This window comes from Apteryx rowi, unplaced genomic scaffold, assembly GCF_003343035.1.
Source record: "Apteryx rowi isolate R43461 unplaced genomic scaffold, aptRow1 scaffold_20, whole genome shotgun sequence".
NCBI lineage: Eukaryota > Metazoa > Chordata > Aves > Apterygiformes > Apterygidae > Apteryx > Apteryx rowi.
The window spans coordinates 5,617,905-5,641,814 of NW_020448308.1; the positions used below are offsets into that span (position 1 = coordinate 5,617,905).

At 46.1% G+C, this 23,910-nt stretch overlaps 1 protein-coding gene across 1 annotated transcript; it reads left to right on the top strand.

The window, feature by feature from the left end:
- Nucleotides 1-1,699: 1,699 nt before the first annotated feature.
- On the top strand, nt 1,700-22,685 carry MPO (myeloperoxidase). Its single transcript, XM_026063690.1, has 12 exons — nt 1,700-1,775; nt 3,515-3,608; nt 4,968-5,143; nt 6,642-6,765; nt 8,974-9,103; nt 10,342-10,548; nt 12,150-12,465; nt 15,061-15,221; nt 17,082-17,328; nt 17,886-18,056; nt 20,306-20,543; nt 22,463-22,685. Exons 1-12 carry the CDS (start codon nt 1,700-1,702, stop codon nt 22,683-22,685), a joined length of 2,163 nt encoding a protein of 720 aa, XP_025919475.1.
- Nucleotides 22,686-23,910: the final 1,225 nt, after the last annotated feature.

Genomic DNA, 23,910 nt, shown 5'->3' on the forward strand with positions numbered 1-23,910 from the left:
GCCTGTTTCATGCTTGCTTTTGCTTTCATGGAGCACTTGCTTCTGTACTGTGAGTGGAGGGAGCCGGGGCTGTGTGTGTCTGGGTGAGGTCTGTGCTTCCCATTGTTTGTGTGACGGCCTCCTCCACCTTGCTCTAGGGCTAACAGAGCTGTTCTTTGCTATAGCAGTAAGGGCCAGCTGGAGCATAGTGAGGATCTGGCTGGACTGCATTGCTGTTGTTGCTGAGGACTCCTCCACAGGGAGAATCTTGTGTTATCTTTGCCTACTGCTCCATGGTGGGTGCTAAATGATGCTCTGCTGGCACAGTCCACAGCCTGGGCACTGTTCCTGATAGAGATTTGCTTTGGAGTGGCCTTGTTCCACATTGGAGGTGGATGAGTAGGGCCTGAGTAAGGTCAGCTTTAGGCAAAAACAGCTCAATTATCTGCATGTGGAGAACCTCTCAGGCTTCTCTGGCTGACCCCTCTTCCCATCCAGCCAAATCACTGGTAGCAGCTCTCCTAAACCCATGCATGGGCTCTCACTGCATGGACAGGTAGCTGCCTGGGCTCACTGACAAACCAACTGCCTGCTGAGGCGACAGCATGTCCTTCCCTCAGCTGCCCAGGAGGGCTGCCTGCAGGGACATTACTCTTAATAAAAGCATTCACTGAGTATCTGGGTGATGGACTTCTCCTAAGATGCCATGGAGATCGATGGTCTCCAAGGTGAGGCCCATCAGCATGGGGAGGAGAGCTGGGACTGGGCAGGGTTTCCAGGTGCATGGGCTGGGAGAAGACTGTCCAGGATGGCAAGGAGGTTGCAGTGATGGTTGCTTCTAGAAACCTGGGAACCTCTGCACTCACTGCATTTCACAAACCCTTGCTGTGTCTCTGCTTGGCACCAGTGCCTGCCTCCCCTTCCTTCCTTGCAGCTACTGCTTATATTGGAGCCAGGCAGCAGGACGTGGCACGGTGGCACAAGAGCAAGGGTGAACACCTGTGAATGGCTCTGCCTTGCCCCTTATTCAGGTGCTACAACATTTGCTGCATCTCGACTCTCAGACAGGTGAGTTCACCTTTTTTGTGTTGCCCCCACAGAAGATGTTGCCCCAAAACAGTGCATTCCCAACAGTATCTGAGGGCCCTTGGATAGTGAAGAAATCCCCTGAAATAGGAGGCAGCTCCCTTTCTTTTTGCCAGCCTCCTCCACCTGCTCCAGAAGATTCGAGTGAATTCTAAAAATACAGTTGTTGAATTATCCAGCTGCCTTGGGCAGGGAATCCTCTCTGTGGTTCGGCAAAGACACAAGGTGAGCTCCTGGGGCCCCATAGCTTGTATCCTGTGGAGAATGTGTAATTTAAAAGCTCTTGCCCGATCCTCTGACCCATGCATCCATACTGCAGGTTTGAAACACTGGCTGGGTGCAGGCTGGCTCACGATGTGATGCTGCTGGATTAGTGGGGAGACTCCAGACTCCCACACATCTCACTGGGCACAGGCCAATTCACCATTATCCACCATAGTCACCATATCATTGCAAGGATTTCCCTGGCAGCACACTTGCTCTCAGGGAGCATTGCGCTGGGAAGAAGACACCTTGGTTAGAGCTATGGGCTCCCTTAAGACATGCCATCAGCAGTGTGGAGACTGACATTTTCAATGCATGGTGAAATCCATGACTTCTTGGTCTTCTTCACTTCTTGCATTTTTTTTCAGGGATGAAGGCAGAAATCCTCTTTCTGGGGTTGTTGGTGACCCTCAGCCTGTTCCAAGCATCTGTATCATCTTCATATGGTATTGAACCTTTCTCAGGTTTAACAGATCAGAGGCTTTTATGTTCCGAGTAGGAAAAAGAATAAAGTTTAGTTTAACAGAACCTGAATTACTCTCTTGTAAACAGCTAAGACCCAAAGAGATATCAGGAATGTAGCCTCATGTACAGTTTGTATCTACTGCATTAGCAATCCTGACTATTTCAGGTTTTTATCAGTTAATTTCCTATCATCTGGTTTCTTAAAATCACATTAAGGGAGAGGTTAGTTCTCAGAATAGCTCTTGTCCCCACAGCACAGCTGTCCTCCCACCATGCATGCCATGCAAAACAGAGCACGAGTCCCTCCTGGGTGAGCATGGCTCAACTCTGCCTGGGCTACAATGCTGATAGCAGGTACCTCCATTATCACATTCATGTTATGTTTTTATGGAGGCTGGAATTTGAACTCCTCGCTTGCTGTGGGAGCTGATTCTCACTCTCAAAGCATGGAATGAATTAGTGTCTCTTTTTGAAGTGAACTCATTTCTGCTGCCATAGTAATTGATGAAGCAGAGCTACCAAGAGCTCTGATGTTTAGGCATGGGGCAGTTGCCTGGCACTCTTCCAGCCTTGCATTACTCCTCTAAAATCTACAGAGAACTCTGATTGTTAATTTATCATTTAAAATCCTTACAGAAACCACATGCCTGACCTTTCATTTGTCTCAAATATTGGTTCAGACAATTAGTATTCCTACCATAATTGTCAAAGACGTGAACTCTAAGTTGATCCAGGAAGATATTTTAAAGACTCTGGGAAGAATCTGGATATTTTTTCCCATTTGTGTTGTTTTCTGAAGTTTTCTCCTTCCCTAGAAGCTAGAGGAAAACACTCTCACTTAGAGCAGCACAACAATGGTTGTCCTCTCCAGTTCTGTTACCCACAGATATCAGATTACAGGGACACAGTCCTTGTGCTTCTCATTCATTTTCAGGAGCTCCCCAATGTAGGAGGAAAAGCAGTGAGAGTGGCAGAAGGGCTGGGGGTTGCAGAACATTTATAGACAGACAGACTGGGGAAAGCAGTGGGGAAATCCTTCTGCTTTGTGGTGTAAGGGAGATATATGAGCTACTGCTTTGGCTAGTTGGTGCCAAGAGGAAGCAGCCAAATTCAGCATATACATATCATCAAATGTGGATACAACCAGGCTAGAAGAAAAAGGGTGGGGACAAAGACAATGATGAGAAAAACCAGAAGACAAGAGAGCTCACTGCCCTGTTGTTCATCATGGCAGCCAGCAATATCTTGATTTTTGCACAGGTCCTCCACAGTTAGTTATTGCTGGAGTCATAGAAATAAGAAGAATCACATTCATTGGGGCTGCAAAATATCTTAAAGAAATATCAAATACTTCCCTGTAAGGCAGGAGTAGGCAGGACAGATCATGCCTGCATCTTTCATGGAGGCTATGTGAAGCCTCTGCTGATGGAGATACCATTTCCATGCCCAAGAGTGACTCTCACTGACTCCCCTGAGAAATATATATATACATATGTATATGTATATCTCCTTCTGGTTTCATGAGATTGAGCAGGGCCTGATAGGAAGTGGAGAGAGTGGTGACAGTTACTTCCAGCACTGCAGTGCCTGTATCCCTGGATGCTGGAGGCACAGAGGGCTGTCAGAGTAAGCAGCCTCAGCACAGGGAAGCTCTGACCTCTGAAGTGAGCAGGGTGGAAGACAGCATTCTCATCTCTGCCCTTTTCTTTCCTTTGATGAGATCTCTTAGAGGAACTGTCAGATGCATCACTCCTGAGCAGTGTCAATGAAGCGAAGCAGCTAGTGAATTCAGCCTACAAGCGCACACGTGACAGGTGAGAGTGGGGTCTGGGCTTAGCTGCTTGAATATGCTGCATGCTCTCACTGTGAGTGGGTGCTACTGTGCCTTGCAGTCCTTTAGCTACAGAACAGTTGGCTCTTCCTCCTAACTCCAGTATAGCATGTGAAGGTGCAAGGTTCTCCATGAACATGATGGGCTGCAACCCGGCATTTTGCCCAGCTGGAAAGTCCAAGGGTGTTATTATACTTCAGGCTGCAACTAGAAAAAGATCCCAAAATGCACTTAGTGCCACTCCTCCGGGTAGATGCAGCCCTGTGGGCCACACACTTGGGACAGACAACTTTCATAATGCCTTCTCATGCTTATGAGACCTGTCGATGGCCTGGGCTACTCTGTCACGTTTTGGAGGTGCCATAATCTTTCACTGCTGGTGGGTGTCCAGTCTCCCTTTCATATACGACTTCTGATTTTCCTACCCATCCTTTGCAGCCCACTCTCATCTACAGATCCTCTGGTGAGTAACCACACAGGGCTTTGCTAGTCACAGTCATGCAGCTTATAGTGCCGCCTGGTGCCTATTGGCTTCCTCCTATTTTTACATCATGTCTTCAGTCTGTGGGGTTATTTTGAGCTGGGACTCTTGTCTTCTGCATACCTGCTGTCCCTCCCAGCTCAGTATCACTTGGCTCTGTTTCATCCCTTATGGATATCCTGAGGAGGAGGGGAGCCCCTACTGCATTCCAGTTGTTCACCAGCTACGGAGGGAGTGAACTGCTGTAGGTCATAGTGAGGGTATTTTGGGGGTCTGACAGGAGAGCCCTGCTTTTGACGCCAATAGTTTGAGGGTGTACAGCTTCCTCCCAGCTCATGCACAGCCTCCATCAGTAGCTGTCTTCTGAAGTCACTTGCTGGCTTATGGAAGCCCTTGTTTAAAAGCTTTTCTGGGCTCAGGGCTCCAACTACTCCAGCAGCATTAAGACAGGATGACTTGGAGATGTTTGGGACCTTGTGGACCTTTGGATGGAGACAGGCATCCACTGGTGTTAGGGAATAGTTGACTGATGTTTGATTGCCTCAAGGATGTAAAGACCTAAGAGCTCTGATGTTTGTCTTCTGGAAGGTGGAGCTCTGTCATTTAAGAGATTTCCTTCATGTTACCCACCCTGCTCCTCTGCCAAGAGTGGCAGGAACAGCCCTGACCTCTCCAAGTGCAGGGTGTTAGACTGACCCTGCCTTTTTTGGCAGTTCAGACTAACATGCCAGGTGGTGAGCTGAGGTGCCTGAGAATCAGATGGGTAACCTGCAGGACTCTTGGGTTTGCCCCAGTGCAGTTCTGCAGAAGATGCGTTTTTTTTTTTCCTCCTCCCCTTCCCCCCTCCCCTCCACCTTGTAGCATAAAGAAGAACTTGCAGAACAATGCCTTGACCCCAATAGAGCTCCTGGGATATTTCAAACAGCCAGTGGCAGGGACTCGGGCTGCAGTTCGGGCTGCAGATTACATGGAAACCACCCTGACCCTCCTCAAGGAGAAGCTGCGATGGACTCTGAAGGGGGATTTCAATGTCACAGGTAGGGATGTCACTTTGCTAGGAGGAAGGCAGAGCAGTGCTCTTTCATGAAGATGTGGGGCTTGGTCAACAGGTCTTCGTGGGACCTGGGAGGAAGGAGTAAAAGGGGGGTTATTCTGGGTCACTTCTCAAATCCCTCCCATCTGACTGCAGAGTGAAGCCTCTTGTTGCTGTGCTGAGGAACAACCTCCTCCATGATGTGGAGGTCCCGACCTACCAGCAAAACCTGTTTGCTAAGAGCGGAAGGCAAGTTAGGGGCAGTTAGAGAAACAGTCCAGGGAGGAACAGGGAGGGCTCTTGCCATACATTAATGAACTCATGGGGATCCCTGGCATTAAGGCAAAGCATTGGCAGGCCAAGACCCGAAGCCCTGGCATCACTCCACACAGGGTGTGAGGGAAAAAGGGAGGCAGGGCTGGGGTTGGGTTTTCCCTGGGGAGCTCCACTCCTCTGATAGCACTGTTACCAGAGGGGAAACAGGTCTTGCTGTGCCTCCTCTAGAGCATGAGTCAGAGATGGCTGCTTCACAGTTACTGTGAGGGACTGACAACTCGTTTGCCCTCCTCAGGCTCCTTCCTCCCTCTGGATATCATACGTGCTCTGCGAGCAGCTGCTGTGTGCTAATGTCCATCTGGCACTCGCAGGCAAGAGGGCCGTGCAAGGGTGGCCATCCATCCAAGAGGCACAGGTTGAGCGTGCCCAGCTCCTGCCTCTCTGAAGTCAGAGCTCTGCCCCTCAGTACTGTTCAGAGGGACAAGCTTACCTGGCCACACGTCTGTGACCTCTCATCAGTGGGCATCTGCACAGGAGGCAGCAGCTGCTTCCTAAAAAACATCGATGAAACTGTTGGTGGCAGTAGTGGCTAAGAAACCTCCGAAAGACTGTAGTGAGCTAGCAGCAATGGCCAAGAAGGCTTCATTGGTTAATGTCAGCCACTTACCTCCCATTTCTAGGGGAATCTTCACAGTGGAAATGCAAAGCCAGTGTCCCCTTGTGGCGTCCAGCAGTCTGATCGGTTCTTCTCCGGACAGCAGTCCTCTCTCTGAATGTGTACTCAGCAGCAGTGGTGCAGACTGGTGGCTGTTTCCATAGCGAAAGAAACTTTTAACAGATCACTGGGATAACTGTAGCTTTTAGCAATTTATGGTGAAGATAAAGGGGAGGGGAGAGGAAGAGAAAAGGATTGTTAATGCCAGAAAATAATTCCCCTTCTGCCCATTCTTAACACGTACTTATATTTAAGATTTGAACACAGCATTGTGGTTTTTGATGCCATTCCAAACCAAAAAGAGAGCTCTGCTGCTCTGGAGAACATCCTCAGCACAGACGTGTCTGAGCAGGATGACCTTAAAAGACAGTCTCTTGCATTCTTCCTGTACAGGATGATACTATGATAGGAAACCAAATCAAGGTTACAAGAAGGGAATCTTTTTCCTGAGCCTGGGAGGCACCCCTACCCAGCAGAACCAGTATGTTCACTTCTTATTGTTATCTCACAGACATGCTCACACCAGCTCAGCTGGGGATGATTTTCAAGGCAACTGGATGTGACCAGCAAAATAAGAAAATAAACTGCGAATCTGCTTCCCGTTACCGAACGATCACTGGCGAGTGCAACAACAGGTGAGGGGCTGTGCCAACAGAGGATGGATAATTGGTTCCTCTCTCAGTAGATCAAGACCTATATCCGTCAGGATGATCCATATAGGATGCCTTCCTTAGGGTTTTACAACCCACTATATTGTTTCCTAGGCATGTGGAGATTTTAATTCCAGTCTCACTTCAAGGGCTTGTGGTGTTGTACATGAACTAGCTCTTTGGCCAAAATGCAAACAAATCTATATTGGTGACTGACCCTCCAGCCCAGAGCCTCTGTCACCAGGCTGCATTTTTCTGCTTTCTCCTGGTTTTGTCTGGCTCTGCCCCTTGCAAGGCATCAAAGTGCTTCCTAGCTTCCCAGGTTGGTATGTGACCTGGCTTCATCCCAGCTCTGTACTGCGGCATGATCTGGTCTGGCTCCATGCCCCACACTGTGCCGCCTGTGCCCAGGAAGAAATCTGGGCCCACAGGCTGGGAGGGAGCACCTTGTCCATGTCCCTTGGTTAGACAAATGGGGGGCAGGACTGTAAGGCAGGATATAAAATGTTATTTCTCTTTGTATCCAGAGCTTTCTTTGCATAATGAAGGGGAAACTGTGCTAAACAGTGGAGCGGTTTCAAAGGGACAGTATAGGAGCCCATCCCTCCGCAGTCACCAAGGTAGAGCATCTCCTGGGACATGTGGCCATAAAGCACCTCAGGCAGAGGAAGGAGTTCAGTCAGGTTTGTCTGCCTAGAGGATGCTTTAGCTTTCAGGTTTCTGTAAAAGAAGGGAGGAGAGAGCTACCTGCCTCCTTCACTTTTCAGAAAGTGGTGGCTTCATTTAGGAGGGGGGAGTCTGGTTTCTGGGACAGGGACGGATCTGTCAGACCTGAGCCAAACCGTGAAGCCCTGGTGTGCTGTGTCCCTCCATTGCTTGGCCATAGGCAGTGCTACATCCACAGGCATTATGGGCAATTAGAGAACACACTGTATACATGTACCCCGAGATCAAAATTTATTAGTAGTCTAACTAGGGCTTTAAAAGTCTAATCAATATATAACAACTACTTATTCTTAGTCCAGTTTCAACACAATAACACTCACAATGCAAATCACCCAATTTCCGTTAAGATCATTGGTAATTCAGTAAAATCAATAGGCACAAGTCTCTCCTCCTTTTCTCTGATGTTATGAGGGCCCTTCTTCCTCAGGTAGGATGATTCAGTGAGTTGCCAGAATCCACAGTTCTTGTCAGGGAGAAGTACAACGGTGAGGGTTTCTTCCTCCTTGGTGCTGATTTCCCTTGAGATTATTTTTATATGTTTCAATGCCACTTATGTTATACTCTTTGATATAATCTGATATACTTTTGCAGTCTTTAGTAGACCTATACTATTGGTCTACAAGGGCTAGTTACCCTGTTTACTTAGGTTAGCCCTTCTCCACGTATTATTTCTTTTAAAAGGAGAACCATCCATTTGCACATAGCTAGGCAAAACTTAAAAAACTAAAATGAGTAAGGTAATAATATAATTACAACAAGCTCAAGATCACAGGGCAAGTAACAGACACTGACCGTTGGCTGATTTTGCTGCTACAGCCAAGGCAATAGTCATCTGATCCTAGAGAAAGTTGCAAGCAAAGCAAAAGGTTCTCAAATAATTTTTAGCTATAGGTGAAGTCAAGCTCAGATATGTTCAAGACTAGGCAAGCCCAGGCAAGGCCTAGCATCTACTGAGGCCTGGTGTATATTATTATTATTATTATTAAGCCTGAGGCTTATTGTTGGAAGTTGGCAACACCAAACTGGTTGCACCACAGGGCTCCCGCATCTCCCCTGCTATTGTACGTAGCTGTGTCATCCCTTTCCAAGGTTTCCAGCTTTCTCCATCCTTATTTAGGGATCAGGCACTTACTAGTTAGTTACAGCAGGACTCAGATTGCGATTTTGTTCCTCTTGGGCTTAGCTGTCCCTCTGGTTTCGCTGCTTCATTTGAGGGAGTATGAGTCATTCGGAAATGTGAACGTATTTGCTGGGCTGGATTAGGCCTCAAAGGCACTCCTGTACTCACTTCAAGCACCAGGTAAAGATGAACTCCATCACCCTGTGGGAAGACCCTATGTGGTGTCTGTCTGCACAGCATAACAGTATCACATGGAGGAACTTGCTGGGTCACAACTCATGAGCTCTTGGCACTACCACGATCCTAATGCTACTAATAGTTTGCTGCTCTTTCATTCACTTGCACAGGAGAAACCCATCACTAGGAGCTTCAAACAGAGCCCTTGTCAGATGGTTGCCAGCAGAATATGAGGATGGTGTGTCACTCCCCCATGGGTGGACAGAAAGAAAGCGTTTCTCTGGATTCCCTTTCCCATTGGTAATATTTCTAACATTCGTCCGAAAATACAGTAACAGCGTTTAGGGATTCTCAGTGCTTGGAGATATCACAGGTCTCAAATGTAAGTCCACCAACTAGCATGGTGGGGATCAGCAGGCAGGAAGCTGAAAACTCTATCTTTAGGTGTCATTTGATCATATGTGAATCTTCACTGTGATTTAATAGAAATACATTCTAACTTCCCATGCTTGCAGATGAAGCAAAGGAAAATTAATTACTTCAGAACCACAGGACAAAGACAGATGATGCATTCTTTTAAATCAAGTGCATTTAAGCCAACTTATCTTGTCTTAACTCATCTTTTTTGATCTGGTTTGTGGAAGTTGGTAAATCATCCCCTGAAAAGCAACATCCTAGAGGATAAACAGAACAAGTGACTTCACTTGTCACAAATCAAAGAATATCTAGCTAGAAACTCTGTGTGGGGGTCCACAGGTGTGCATGGTCTGTGGGTGTAGGCGTACAGCTTCTGTAGTGCTTGGAGGGCAGAAGAGACACTGAGGTGGCTTCTGATCACTTGAGCTCGGTGCGAGGAGAGCTACAACAAGGAGCACTGAGATTTTCAATGTTAGGTGCCTTCTGCTCATGCTTTCATTGCAGTTTTAAACTCTGTTATACAGTACAATAGCATGGCTCGAGCAGAGTTTTGACCACTTCTTCTGTAGTGGTAACTGAAGAAAGAGCTGGTGGAAGAATTATAGTGGATGGGGGATGAACAAGAAGAGAAGGGACTTCAGAGAACATCCTGCCTATGAAAAGAGTGTAGCTTAACAAGAGGAATTTGCACTGTGAAGAATTCTAACTAGAGGAAGTTAGTAGAGGGAATTTACTGAGAAAACCTTCAGAAATTCCCACCGACCTTTTTTTTTTTTTTTTTTTTTTTTTTTACACTGCTATTTCAAAACAGTATTTTAAAATCTTTTGCCCCCATTTTCTGGTCTATTCAGTAGTGGCTCTTGCTTAACTGCTTCCATACATCCATGAAGGGATGCGCTTGGCTCATGCTAGAGGCTAAGAGACCTAGTCGGCAACAGGAACAGTAAAATGCTCGACAAAAGGAGCACCCAGCAGTGCCTTCCAACTTGGACAAAGGCTTGGCTTTTTCTGTTTAAGAGGAACTCACATTGCATGAATTTTTGCTGATGACCCCCAAGAACTGATGCACTCATTCTTATGGTCATTTCCTAATACACATGTTCTGCCTTAATCCCTTGCAGGTTCGAAAAGTGTCAAACGAGATTGTTCGTTTCCCCCCTGAGCAGCTCAAGCTGGACCAGCAGAGATCACTCATGTTCATGCAGTGGGGCCAATTTATTGACCACGATCTGTCTTTCAGTCCCCACACTCCTGCTAGAGTTTCCTTCAGTGGCAAGGTGGACTGTGAGACCAGTTGTGCCAAACAACCCCCCTGCTTTCCCATCAAGGTACAGTCAGCTGGCTTCTTTCAGGGAAGTGGGGGAGGGCACCCATTCGCTAGCTGAGAGTGACTCTCCCTGTGCCTAAGATGGGTGAAATTTAAAAGGGAGAAGAATTTACTGTGAGCACCTAGTCTGATAAGTTTTGCATAGGCCATGTCTCTGTCCACTGGATTCAGCTGCCCCTTTACGAGAAATCTTTTCTCCAAGTCAAGTCTCTTAGACGGCAGTGTCTCCAATTTAGCAGTTCTCCAGCTGGGGCTGTTTTGTCTGCAATGGGGCATGGACATGACCTGGCAGCGGAGAGTGCTGGCTGAGGTCCTCCTTGCATGCCACAGGAGAGCGTGCTCCCCAGGGCTCCAGCCTGTGCACCCAGCTCCCTGCTGTATCCCTGCCCACAGAAGGAAAGCCTCCCAGAGCAGGCCAGGGGGGTCAGACTGCTGCCTCTGAGGTGGCAGTGCTGGGCCCAAGGGGCTGCCCTGGCATATCAGGCACAGTCACAGCCTGTATTTCCCCCACTTCCAACCATGAGCCCCATCTCCTTCAATGTTATGGTTTTTCTCTGGAGGTATAGTGCAATGGCAACATGGATGGTGTGACGGTTATAGTGAGTGTGTCCGAGGCAGGGGCTGATGGGCGTCAATGCCCCATTAACAGAAAATACATGCTCATTTAATGGTTAAATGTCGCATGGGGTGAGGAAGTAGAGTCACTCTCATGAATGGCTAAGGCATTCATCTGGAAAGCATTACAGTCACATTACAGTCTCCGCTTTGATAAATGCTTAATAATGTACACAGAGTTGACCTACTCAGACAGGAAAGACTGAGCCCTAATCCAGGGAATGTGAAGTATTCAGCACTTAGTGTACTCTCCAATGGCGGGAGAGCTGTGCTCCAAATCTGCTCTGAATCTTGATCATCCATTTGTGAGCCAATGTATTGGGGGAAGATAGGCACCAGATCCCCTTCTGCCCATATCTGGGTGGGCTTAGACATGCTCAGAAAACAATCCAGCAGGTAGACAGCAGGGGAAACACTACACTGCGAACTTTGGGCCCTGTCTACACTGCAGTCAGAGGCATGGTCCACCCTGCAGCCCTGCTCTCCTGCCAAGAACTTTTGAACATGTACTGTAGCTCTTGCCCCCTCAAGAAACTGTATTTCCTTCCAAAGAAAACTGTGAAGGGATGGGGCATCACCTGAGTGCCCAAAGTGTACTTAAGAATACAGCCAGGGTCACAATTTGCAGACAGCTGTCCGCAGTGTAGATATGGACACTAAACTCCAGTGTGGGAAAGGAGCACTTGGGCTTGCAAGATTCAATCAGATATGTACATATCTAGAGGAAAAAGTAGCCATAGGACTTTCTTTAGGGAAATGTAGGCATCTCCAGGCTTTCATGGGTATTTGGGACTTGGGTTTCCAAAACAGCATCTCTGCTGTGAATGTTACCCTTCATATCTGGGATTTATGACTGATCTCCACACTATCTACCATGGGAAATATCTCTGAAATGGTTCCTGCCTGGCTTTTCTTATCACTGTAATATCAGTGCAGAGTTTATGCATCTCTGAAGTGGTGATGAATTATTCTTTTACCTTTTTGCAGATCCCACCCAATGACCCACGAATTAAAAACACAAAAGACTGTATTCCGTTTTTCCGCTCAGCTCCTGCTTGTGATGGAGGCAAAGCAATTCGAGATCAGATCAACGCACTCACATCCTTTCTTGATGCTAGTATGGTATATGGCAGTGAAGCACCTTTGGCCAACAGATTGAGGGACCGGACCAACCAGCTGGGCTTGATGGCTGTTAATAAGAATTTCACTGACAGAGGGATGTCTTTTATGCCCTTTGACAATATGCGGAAGGACCCCTGTCTTATGGTCAGCAAGAGAGATAAAATCCCATGCTTTATTGCAGGTAAGTTGAGTGATGGCATCCGGAAGCTCCCTAACACTGAAATCTAGAGTGCACAACTCCACTAGCTTTATTTTATTTCTTTGATTGCTTGTTTTTCTAATTTAAGTAGAAAATGAGGCATAGCAAAACATCATGAAAGACTTAAACAGGCTGTTCTAGGCAAACTCTAGGTACAAGAGAGTTCTTCTCATCTGAGTCTTTTTTGTGACCATGTGCCTGGAGTGAAACTGTTCCAGGTGTGCTCAGAAGCCCTTGAGTAGGACCTAGTAAGCACATGGTGCTGCCAAAGGGGCACTGGGAACCAGTATCAGATAAGGCTCGTGGATGGAGCTGAGCGAATGCAGCAATAGCAGACTAGCCTGAAGGTGCTGGCTTGTCTGTGCTTGTCATTTGGCGGCTCTCTCTCTCCCTTCAAAACAGGTGCAGGTGTGTTCGTGCTGAGCTGGGTCACTGCTATGAAGCATTTGCCTGTGCTGCTGTACTTTTCTGTTTCTACTGTACTGTGAGAGGATCTCAGGTCCTAGCTGGACCAAGAATGAAACAAGCTGCAGACTAAGGTGACCTTTTAAGATGTGCCCCCATCACCGAGAGTGCTGGGGCTGCACCGCTTCTGCACTCCAGCCGAAACACAAGCACAGGCCTTTAACACATTGAGATGGCCTCCTGCTCTATTTGTCAGCGCAGTCTCCCAGGACATCTTTATCCTCTGTCAGACTTCTGGCATCCTCTTGACCACCTCTTCTTTCCAAGTTAACTCCTTCTGTCCTGCACAGAGCTTCTCAAAACCATGCCCCCCACTCCAGTCAAAATACTGCACAGCCACCACCACTTTCCCACCTGCTGCTGTTTGCTGTCTTCTCATCTCCTCAGTGCGTGGGGGCCAAAATCACCTGATTCCCAAAGCTCTCAGCATTGCTCCCTTCTCCTTGGCACCTGCCAGTGAGGACCATTATGCTGCCACAAGCCTTTGGGGCCAGAAAGAGGAATGTTTCTGATTGCATCTTGTGAATTAGCGTCTCACTCCTTGGTCTTTTTTTTTGTCAGCAGGACCTTCTTGCTAGCCTCCTCCTGGCTCTGGTCGCACTGGGCTGCTCATGGCACTGGAGGAGAAAGCTTGAAGGTATAACAGATCTCCTCAGCTGTGGAGCTGATTTCTATTCCCTTGGTGCCCCAAGTCTGGCCCAAGCTTCTCTGGATGGAATCCTCTGGGTCCTTGGATACCATCAGGGACTGGCAGTGGGACCAGCAGAATAGCTCTGTTTGGTGCCATCCTCCAGTTCCCTCATTTTAAGCTCTTGATGTTTTATATTTCCTTCTATCTCTCAGATATATCTGTTTTCCCATCCATTGCTCCATGTCTTCAGTTGCTTCTCCAGTTCTGTGCAGGTCTTTCCTCAATGAGGATCCTGCAGGAATCATGGCCAAAGGTGGATGCCTGGTGAGGAACAGAAAAACAAGCAGGCATGTTGGATGATTCCTGGGACAGTCTCCCTGCCTCCAGTACTTTGCAGCTCAGGAGCTGCCTAAGCAGTTTCTATGTCATGTTGCTGGTTACATAGCCATCAGTGAATTTCTAGTGAAGATTTTAGGCTTACTCTGCAGCACTTTGCATCCCCCTGCAAACCATTTTCAAAATTCAGTGCCATATTTGTGACTTTTCCAGTCCTTGAGTACTGATGAAATTTTAAGTGTGCAGCTGCCTAGCAGGGTTCAGTGATTTCATACTCAAGTTCCTTTGGAAGCCCTGGGTGGATGCTCTCCACTCATGGCAACTTTCTGGCGCTTGTTTTGTCTGTTATTCCATAGTCTCTTACAGGAGCTTTGAGACAGAGTCTTCGATGGTTCATGAAAAGACTCTGGCATGGGAACCTCCCAAGTTTTGCTGTGCTGAAGGCAGGAGCAAATCCTTGCTTTGAGTATGGCATTATCTTCTCCAGGTGCCTCTTCCTACTCTCATCACCTGCTTGCTCTCAGGTTTCCTGCTCTAGATGTTTGAAGAGGGGATTAATATTTCTTTGTGCTACCTTTTGTAATTTATTCCTCCAAGGTTGGACACACTGTGTGTGACTCATCATTTACTTACCAGAGCACTTGATCCTGTCTGCTTGCTTTGGCCATAGTTTCAGTCGGTTTAGGGATGCCTTCTCACTCCTTTAGTCATTCCAATTTCCCTTTGCCCACTCTCATTGCTCTCTTCAGCTGTGAGACTGTGTCTCTAATATGGGGGCCTGGAGGAAGCCTACTGGTATTTAATGCCTTAAATCACCTCTAGTAGCTCCTTTTTAACACACTCCCCCATTTCTAGGTCATGTCTCTTTCTAAGGCTGAACATAATGGTGGTGGAGTCTCTGCTTTTGCTGCTTCAATGGGGATAAGGCTTTCTGCTAGAGCTCTCCAAACCTCTGGGCCCAGATGCAGTTTTCCTTCTACTACTGTGTGTTTCTTACCCATCTGCTTCATGATGAAGACATCAATACATCTAAATTTTCTCTGTGTATTGTTCCCAAGTGTGACATTTGCCTGCTCCCAGTGTAAAGCAGCCAAGCACACACAGCTAACTGTCAGTACAAATATTCTCACTTGTGATACTTCTAGGTGATTCTCGAGCAAACGAGATGCTGGAGCTGGTGTCCATGCACACACTTTTTGTGCGGGAGCACAACCGCTTGGCTAGAGGGCTGAAGAGATTAAATCCCCGTTGGAATGGAGAGAAGATCTACCAGGAGGCACGGAAGATCCTAGGTGCCATGATCCAGGTATCAGCCACAACGTCATATGTATTACTGTCTGTCCCAGCTCTTCCTCCTTGTCTTGCAGTCTCACAAAATTCACATGATGGACTTTGTTTGTGGAGGGTTTCTGAAGACTGCAGTATTTTGAGGGGCAAATGATCAAATGTCTTTTACCTGCCCCTTCGGTCAAAAGCAAAATCATCCAGAGACACCTGAAATAAGAAGCACAGAGGGGTCCCCCTGAATCTTTGGTGTCTCTCTAACATTGAATCTCCAAATTGCTGATGTGTTTTAAATTGCAGGTTTTTGTTTGAGGAATACAGAGAGAAAAAAAATCAGAGAAAAAACTTTTCTAAGCAGTGTTGTATGTGATAAAAGTACTGTTGATGATTGGTTTAAAATTCCTCTGGTTGTGAGTCTCCTCCTCTAAAGTAGCCCCATGTGCTGACAGGTACAATAGGCTGTGATAGTCCTCTGTCCTTACTGCTTTTGGTCAAAGAGCCTCTTCAGGACTGTGTCTATGTCTGCATCACAGATTTCCCTCTGATTGAGGTCCTAGGGTCATAGAAAGTTTTCTGTGCTAGGAAGGGACCTCTGGAGATCTCTAATCCAGCCTCCTGTTTGGAGCAGGCCTATCTTCAAAGCCAGATCAGGTTGCTCAGGTGTGATGTGTCAGAAGAGTCCAACTTCTATGAGAGAAGAAGATATGGGGAAAAACTTCTTTACTGTGAGGGTGACTGAGCACTGGAACAGGTTGCCCAGAGAGGTTGTAGAGTCTCCATCCTAGAAGATACTCAAAAGCCATTTGGACAGGTTCCTGGGAAAGGTGCTTTAGGTGACCCTGCTTGAGCAGAGGGGTTGGATTAGATCGTCTCCAGAGGTCCCTTCCATTCTGTGATTGTGTGTGATTTTGTGTTTCCAAAGACAGTCCTTAGTCATACCTAATTAGAAACCTGTCTTCTGAGTTGGCTGGACCAAAAAAAAAAAAACAAAAAACACCCTCTTTCAGGAATGTCGGAAGGTTTAAGTTTTCAAAACTGTCAAAATTAAGTATTATGGTATTATTGAATGAATATATCCATGGATATAGAAAAAAGCCTTAAAAATGTTGGGTAAGGCAATGTGGAGAGAGTTAAACAATTGCACTAGAAGTATGTGGTCCCTCATCATGTCTAGACCAATGCTTCCATTTTCTTATAATTTTCAGACAATTAAGACATTTTCATCCTACTGCCAATGGATTTATTTTTATGAGTTATCTTCTGCAGCCCCCTCAATATCCCAAGAGATCATGAGACCAGGGTTGGAAACCTCTGCTATCAGAGGATCCTAGGGCACACACAGAGGATGAATGTGGGACAGGCAGTAGCAGTGTCTGTGCTTCCTATTGCCTGATGTTGCTGCAACAGTTATGTCCACTTTACATTTTCATGCCCTTATCAGTGACAGAGAATGCTGAGATTCCACCACACATGGCTGGCAGAACCAGGAGTCCAGGCAGTGGCTTGCAGTGCTTATGTCTGTGCCTGGAGCTGCGCCACTGGTGACATGATACAATGGCCAGGTGAAGAAGCAGCTCTGAACCAATGCCAGAGCTGAAGAAATTAAAATGTCACTCAGCAATGCCACAAGGGATCCTCACTGGACTGTGAAAGTGATTGGGTTAAGGTCTGATGAGGTGAAAGAGAAGTTGGCCCTGGGTACTCTCTCCCATCTCTCCCCCATCTTGTGCTGGCAAAATCTCCTACAGAAATCATCTTGAAGCAGTTCAGTATGATAAATCCTCTGGTTTGAGACATAAGTGAGAACTCTCCCAATATTGTGCTTCCAAGGAAACTGATGTTTAAGCAATTAATGATTCATCCTTTCTGTGTTTCCCCCTAGATTATAACCTACAGGGACTACCTGCCTCTTCTGCTGGGAACTCGTTTCCGGAGAATGATACCTTGCTACCGAGGCTACAATGACTCTGTGGATCCTCGAGTATCTAATGTCTTCACTCTGGCTTTTCGTTTTGCACATGCTTCAGTTCCCCCATCCGTGGATCACTTAAATAAATATTACAAGCCTGCAGGCCCCAAAATCCAACTCAGCAAAGCCTTCTTTGCTGTTTGGAGGATTGTGAAAGGAGGTAAAGTCTTTCTTGCACTGCTGGGTGCATTCAGCCCTTTCTGCCCTCCCTGGATGAGCTCTTGCTTCAGCCAAACTTAAAAGTCATTTTCAATAAATGAGCTTTACTGCCAGCCAGAGCTTTCCACAATGTAACTGTTCTCTGCAGTCAAAATGTGACCCATCTTATTATGAAGTATGCAGCTTGATAACTTACTTGGTGTAGTTTCTGAGAACATTATTCAAAGCATTTTCTTTTTAATGCTTTAAGTGCAGGAAAATTGATTCTGACATGTAGTATTTGTCCCTTTTCCTAGGTTATCCAATTCCTTCCTTCCTTTAATGCACTTTCTTTACTATAGTCAACATTTTATGTAGCACACATCTCATTTTTCAGGAGGGGAACTAGAGATATGACATACAGTGAAATCACAGGAGCTAAGATGCCTCAGTTAAAGTGCAACAGTTCCTGTACTAGAAGGTTATAAGTAAATATAAGCAGCGTTCAACTTTCCTGAGCCTCTTTCACATACGCTTTCCACCCTACACTGCTCACAAATCACTGCATAATTGTTGCAGGTGGTATTGACCCCCTTCTCCGGAGCCTGATGGCTAATCAGGCCAAGCTGATGACACAGCAACAAATGGTTGTGGATGAGCTAAGGGATCGGATGTTTGAGCAGGTCGAAAGGATTGGATTGGATTTACCTGCACTTAACATGCAGCGTTGCAGAGATCACGGCCTCCCAGGTAAGCTGGATGCGGGAGCAGGGCATCCAAAGAAAAACAGATGAAAATCAGGCACTTTTATAATTGAACACAGATAAAGATCTCCAACTTCCATTCACATGCCCACACTTCGACATAAGTTGCCTTGGCTGAAATTCCTCAGAAGTCTTTTCCAATTTTTTCCGTGTTTTCTGTACTGCTATAGATAAGTAAACAGGAAGTTATGCAATGAAGTTAGAACCTGGTTGGAACTGTAGGAGACACATGGAGGCACACAACCAGAAGAAACTTTTGCATCGCACAGACAGAAGTGTTCAGTAACTAACTTATATGCATTGTTATTTAAATAGCAAAACCAGGAATCATTAATGGAATTGGGGCCAGAAGTGCACTGCGGCCTCTCTCCAAGCATTTGTATGTCTCCAAGTCTAGTCCAGCCACACAAATTTGGAAGAGCAGATCATGATGTATGAATCTCATCCTATTTTCTCTGTAAAGACTGTTTCCCAAAAAAGAACATGTCAGAACTGCTCACAGGGCTCTGCAAGATGCAAAAACAATGTAATGACATTGCAAGATAGTCTTGAGAAACAGATTAATGATAGGCCTTTACAATTGGATTCTGGGTGTGCCGGTGCATAACAGTGCTATCAGGCTGATGAAAACTGATGAAAGATGCTGTGTCAGTAACATGCTGGGAGTGGCAGTAAGGCTCACTTTAAAACTGTGATGAAAATAACGCTAGGTTCACAGGTTCTAAGCCCATACAGACGTTTGCAATACATTCAAATGCATGATCAAATCACAGGATTACTCTGCCTTTCCTGCAACAGAGGGATTTGATTTTCCATGCTGCAAACTGGGAATAAAACGCGATCTGAACGAAAATCTTGAGTTTCTATCTTCAGCTGCTGATTTACTGTGGTAGAATTAATATGTATATCTAATGTAAATCAGATTCTAGCCTTTGAGTTTCAACCTACCGCTGAGTGCTGCTGTGTTCCCTTATGTTAGACTTGTCTAGAAAGATGATAATATAGTAAGATCAAAAAAGCTTCCTAATTCTTTTTCTGATAAAGCAATAGTTGGTCTCATTGAACTGCTTGTTAAGGTTGTCATCCAGGCATCATATGCTGCATCTTTTTCTCTGAATTATACCCAATTTTTAAACAGCCCGCTTGCAGCAGAGATGTATGCTGCAGCATCATCTCTTCTCTGCACCTAACAGTTCATTGAGCTGGCAGGAAGGAGTATGCATTAGGGCTCCATAGACTTTTCCTCTACCTAAGCAGTCATTGATAAAATACAGAGAGAGAACTGATTCCTAGCATGTCCTTTGATGGGTAAGCAGCCTGTCCAGCAAGATGTAGAATTGTGCCCTAGTTCTGCTCCAGTGAATTTTCATTTATTTGCTGTACACAAAAATTAGTCTAGCTGGCAAAGTCCAGTGCCCCTCTCTCACCTGTAGTAACTCAGGTTATACAGAGCTCGTTTTGTAAAGTGGGATGGCTTGTCCCTGTAGCTAAAAAGGAAGACAAATGAATCCAAATCTGGAGAAGTACTTGCCCACTATCATATTGTACAGAAGGTGGTAGTAGCAACATCTTGTCTAGATACACTTTCAAAGAAGGTAACATCATGAGTTTTATGAGGACCTCTATCCTATTGTTGTCTGACTGGGCTCCCAGACCCCTTGGGTTCCTGGTTTGCAGTGAAGATCAGGCAGCAATTGGGAATGCCCAGAGCCTTCATATGGGCACCCAGAGAACAGAGTTAGGAGCAGTCACAACACACTCAAGGTGTGGTTCAGATGCCTGAATACAAGTCTCCACTGCTATTTGAAATGCCCTGGGGTCTATCCTCTGGCTTTATGCTGCAGCTTCAGCAGGGTGTGGTTCTTCTGCGGTTCCTGTGTCACATTGCCAGGAAGTTGTTTCAGATACACCGTGACTCTAGAGCTTTTGTCCAGGCATCTGCTTTGGCACTAAGTGGAAAAGCAAAACAACAATGGGAAGTGACAGAGTGACTCCCACTTGCAAAGAAATGGCCCTTCCCTAGACAACACTGAAATGCCAGGCAAGAAAAATTGGCTCTGGAGGAGTGGAAATGTAACGTATTAACAGAAATACGGAAGAATTTGGAAAAAGATTTTAAACATACTGAGAACCTACTTGTGCCCTGGATCTGGGAAAGAGAGGAAAAGTGTCCTTCCCAGGAAGGATGAATGAGTTACTGACTGCTCTCTGCTCTGATATCTGACTTTCTTGCAGGTTATAGCTCCTGGAGACAATTCTGTGGGCTCTCAAAACCTCATAATTTAAGGACACTTGCTCGAGTGTTGAAGAATCATAGTCTGGCAAGGAAATTCATGCGGCTGTATGGGACACCAAAGAATATTGATGTTTGGATTGGGTCACTTGCAGAGCCCTTTGTAAATGGAGGAAGAGTTGGTCCTCTCATGGCTTGTATCATTGGCACCCAGTTCAGGAACCTACGTGATGGAGACAGGTAAGAGAAGAGCTAGCTACACAATCCCCAGAGGACAAGGGAGACTGGGGATATGCAGATTTGTTTATGCACAGTTTGAAATCGGTTCTAGTTGTTTTTTATTACTCCTCCAGGTGTTCTTTTCCCTTTCTGGCAGTGTTCTTACTTCCAGTCTAGGTCTATCATGCTTGGGATCCTAGGCTGAGACCTCTTCCCGGACAAGCATTTTCTCTCTCAGACTGTTCAGCTGCCTGTCATTACCTATGCAAATTGGATTGCCTTTCTGCACACTGATAGTGTACAGTGTGAATGTTAGAGCTCTTTGTGTTCAGAAAAGTTATTTCAAAGATGACCACATTACTATGTGTTCAAACACTAGCTCACTTGAGCAAATGGAAACGTATAAGTAATACTTAAACAGAACAGAAGTACAGAGGAGGAACAGATGTACCAAAGGTACAGCTCTAAAGATGGAAAAAACAGACCCTAGATGGTTTGACTCCACCAGCTAGAAGCAAGCTGGTAGGTTTTATCAGCCTAAGTAGCTTGCACTGATTGATAGTCCTGTTAGATGCTCAGCATCTGTTGATGTGGTAGCTAGTGCCTTGGGTAGTTTTGAAAATTTGCCTATACAAAACATAAAGACTGTGTAGATTCCTCTAAATGGAGATTTGGTTCAGTGAGACACAAACTAGGAGGTGTGAATGCATGCTAGGTGATTTTTCTCAATGAGAGTGAGCCTGGTAGTTTCTCTGTTGTTAACCAATAGTTAAATTATACAGACTGGAAATTGCTTAAGGACTAGACTTCAAGACTATGTATAGGCAAAGGTCCAGGGCCTGCAGACCAAAGGATCTTGCTAAAGGGCTAGTACACTTTGAGGTTTGTAGGGAGTAAAGGAGATTAATTGCTCTCTCTTGGCTAAGTCTCAGCTCAGCCCAGGCTGCCTCCAGAGGGGCATTGATGGTGTCCCTGGCACCTTTCTGCTGGGAAAGAGAGATTGCTCCCTCTGGGCTGCTGCGCTAGGATCTGCCAAAAGCACACATAGGTCCACTTTCCGATCTCCTGAGCTTGCAACACACAACTTTGCGCTGCTCTAGTGTGCTTCATCTCCAGCTGTTGTCTGGAAAAAGGTAGGATCCAAAGCACAGTCAATGAGAAAGGTGTAACCAGCACTATTAGCACTCCAAGCAGCCCCTGGAAATTTATAGAGAATGGTCACTCACCATTACCATTAGGAGAGATGCTGAGGCACAATAGCAGTGTCTCCTGCGCCTCTTGAGAATCTTAGAGGTGATTTTTTTACTATTTCTCCTTTCCTCTCTAGCTATGAGTTGGACTCTTGTGGCCCAACACGTAGCAGTGTTTGGGCTTGCACAAGGAGATGGTGAGTCAGGGACTGCTTGCCAGCCAAAATCGTTTAATCACTGTTGTGCTTTCATCATAGGAGGACCTGAGGTCCTCGTCCTCCTTGGAGTTGCTCAGGGCATCAGTTGCAGAAGTGAGCTATGTGCCCCATTTTAAGCAGTGTTTCCCAGTCCTTTCTGAAGCAGAGTCCTTGTATGGTTTAGCAATATTTTCTGAGGATGGGATCATGACCTGTGTTTCTGCAAAACTTTTGTGCCAGATACAGACCTAGAAAGACTTACTATGGGCTCACAATCTGGCATTGGGAACTTAAAGGTGAACATGGTTTCCATTGCACATCTAGAAATGGTATTGATATTGCAGGTATAGGAATCCATTTTTTAAAAGAGAGGAATGATAGGTCTTGTTCCACCATGGTAGGTCTTGACTTGAATAATATAAATTTAAATTTATTCTTGGAAAAAGAAATGTTATTTGTGTTGGAAACTTAATAGGAAATAAAGTATCAAGAGTCTTGAATGCAGAGAAGCCTGGAGGACAAAATCTATTGTGTCATTTTCTGTCTTCCGCAGGTTTTGGTGGGAGAATAAAGGGATTTTCACTCCTCAGCAGCGCCGTTCACTGGCCAAAATCTCCTTGTCACGAATAATATGTGACAACACCCACATCTCTAAAGTGTCAAGAAATATCTTCCGGGCCAACAGATATCCTCATGACTTTGTGAGCTGTAGTTGTATCCCAAAGCTGGACCTCAGAGCTTGGAAGTCAAGGAGGACTGAAGAAGGTACAAAATGAGGTACAAGGTTTAAACAGTAGACAGTTCCCACTTGCAAACATGTGAGGTAACCAGGTTAAGTCCAGATTTTAAGGGTTTTCAAGTGTCTAAGCAACACATCAGAGTTACACAGGAAAATAGCTTTCTTAAATACTCTTGAAAAAGCCATGAAATGACTGTTGACATGTTTAGGCGCTCAAATAGCTCAAGAGAGCTGGTTAATATTCAAACATCACTTCCTCCAGGCTCAAGAGCGGTGCATCCCTATGAGTAGGAAGTCAAGCAAAGGAGGGAGGAGACCTGCATGGATGAGCAAGGAGCTCCTGCCAAAACTCAACCAGAAGAAGGAAGTATACAGAAAGTGGAAAGGGGGACAGGCCACTTGGGAGGAATATAGGAACGTTGTCAGAGTATGCAGGGATGTGACGAGGAAGGCTAAGGCCCGTTTGGAATTAAATCTGGCAAGAGATGTCAAGGACAACAAGAAGGGCTTCTTCAAATACATCACTAGCAAGAGGAAGACTAGGGAAAATGTGGGGCCTTTGCTGAATGGGGTGGGTGCCCTGGTGATGAAGGATGCAGAGAAGGCAGAGTTACTGAATGCCTTCTTTGCTTCAGTCTTTACTGCTCAGGCCAGCCCTCAGGAACCACAGACCCTGGAGGCAAGAGAGAAAGTCTGGAGAAAGGAAGACTTTCCCTTGGTTGAGGGGGATCAGGTTAGAGATCGTTTAAGCAAACTTGACACCCACAAATCCATGGGCCCCAATGGGATGCACCCACAAGTGCTGAGGGAGCTGGAGGATGTTGTTGCTAAGCCACTCTCCATCATCTTTGAACGGTCATGGAGAACAGGAGAGGTGCCTGAAGACTGGAAGAAAGCCAATGTCACCCCAGTCTTCAAAAAGGGCAAGAAGGAAGACCCAGGGAACTACAGGCCAGTCAGCCTCACCTGCATCCCTGGAAAGGTGATGGAGCAGCTCATCCTGGAAGCCATCTCCAAGCATGTGGAGGAAAAGAAGGTGCTCAGGAGTAGTCAGCATGGCTTCACCAAGAGGAAATCATGCCTAACCAATCTGATAGCCTTCTATGATGGAATGCCTGGCTGGGTAGATGAGGGGAGAGCAGTGGATGTTGTCTACCTCGACTTCAGCAAGGCTTTTGACACTGTCTCCCATAACATCCTCATAGGGAAGCTCAGGAAGTGTGGTTTAGATGAGTGGACAGTGAGGTGGATTGAGAACTGGC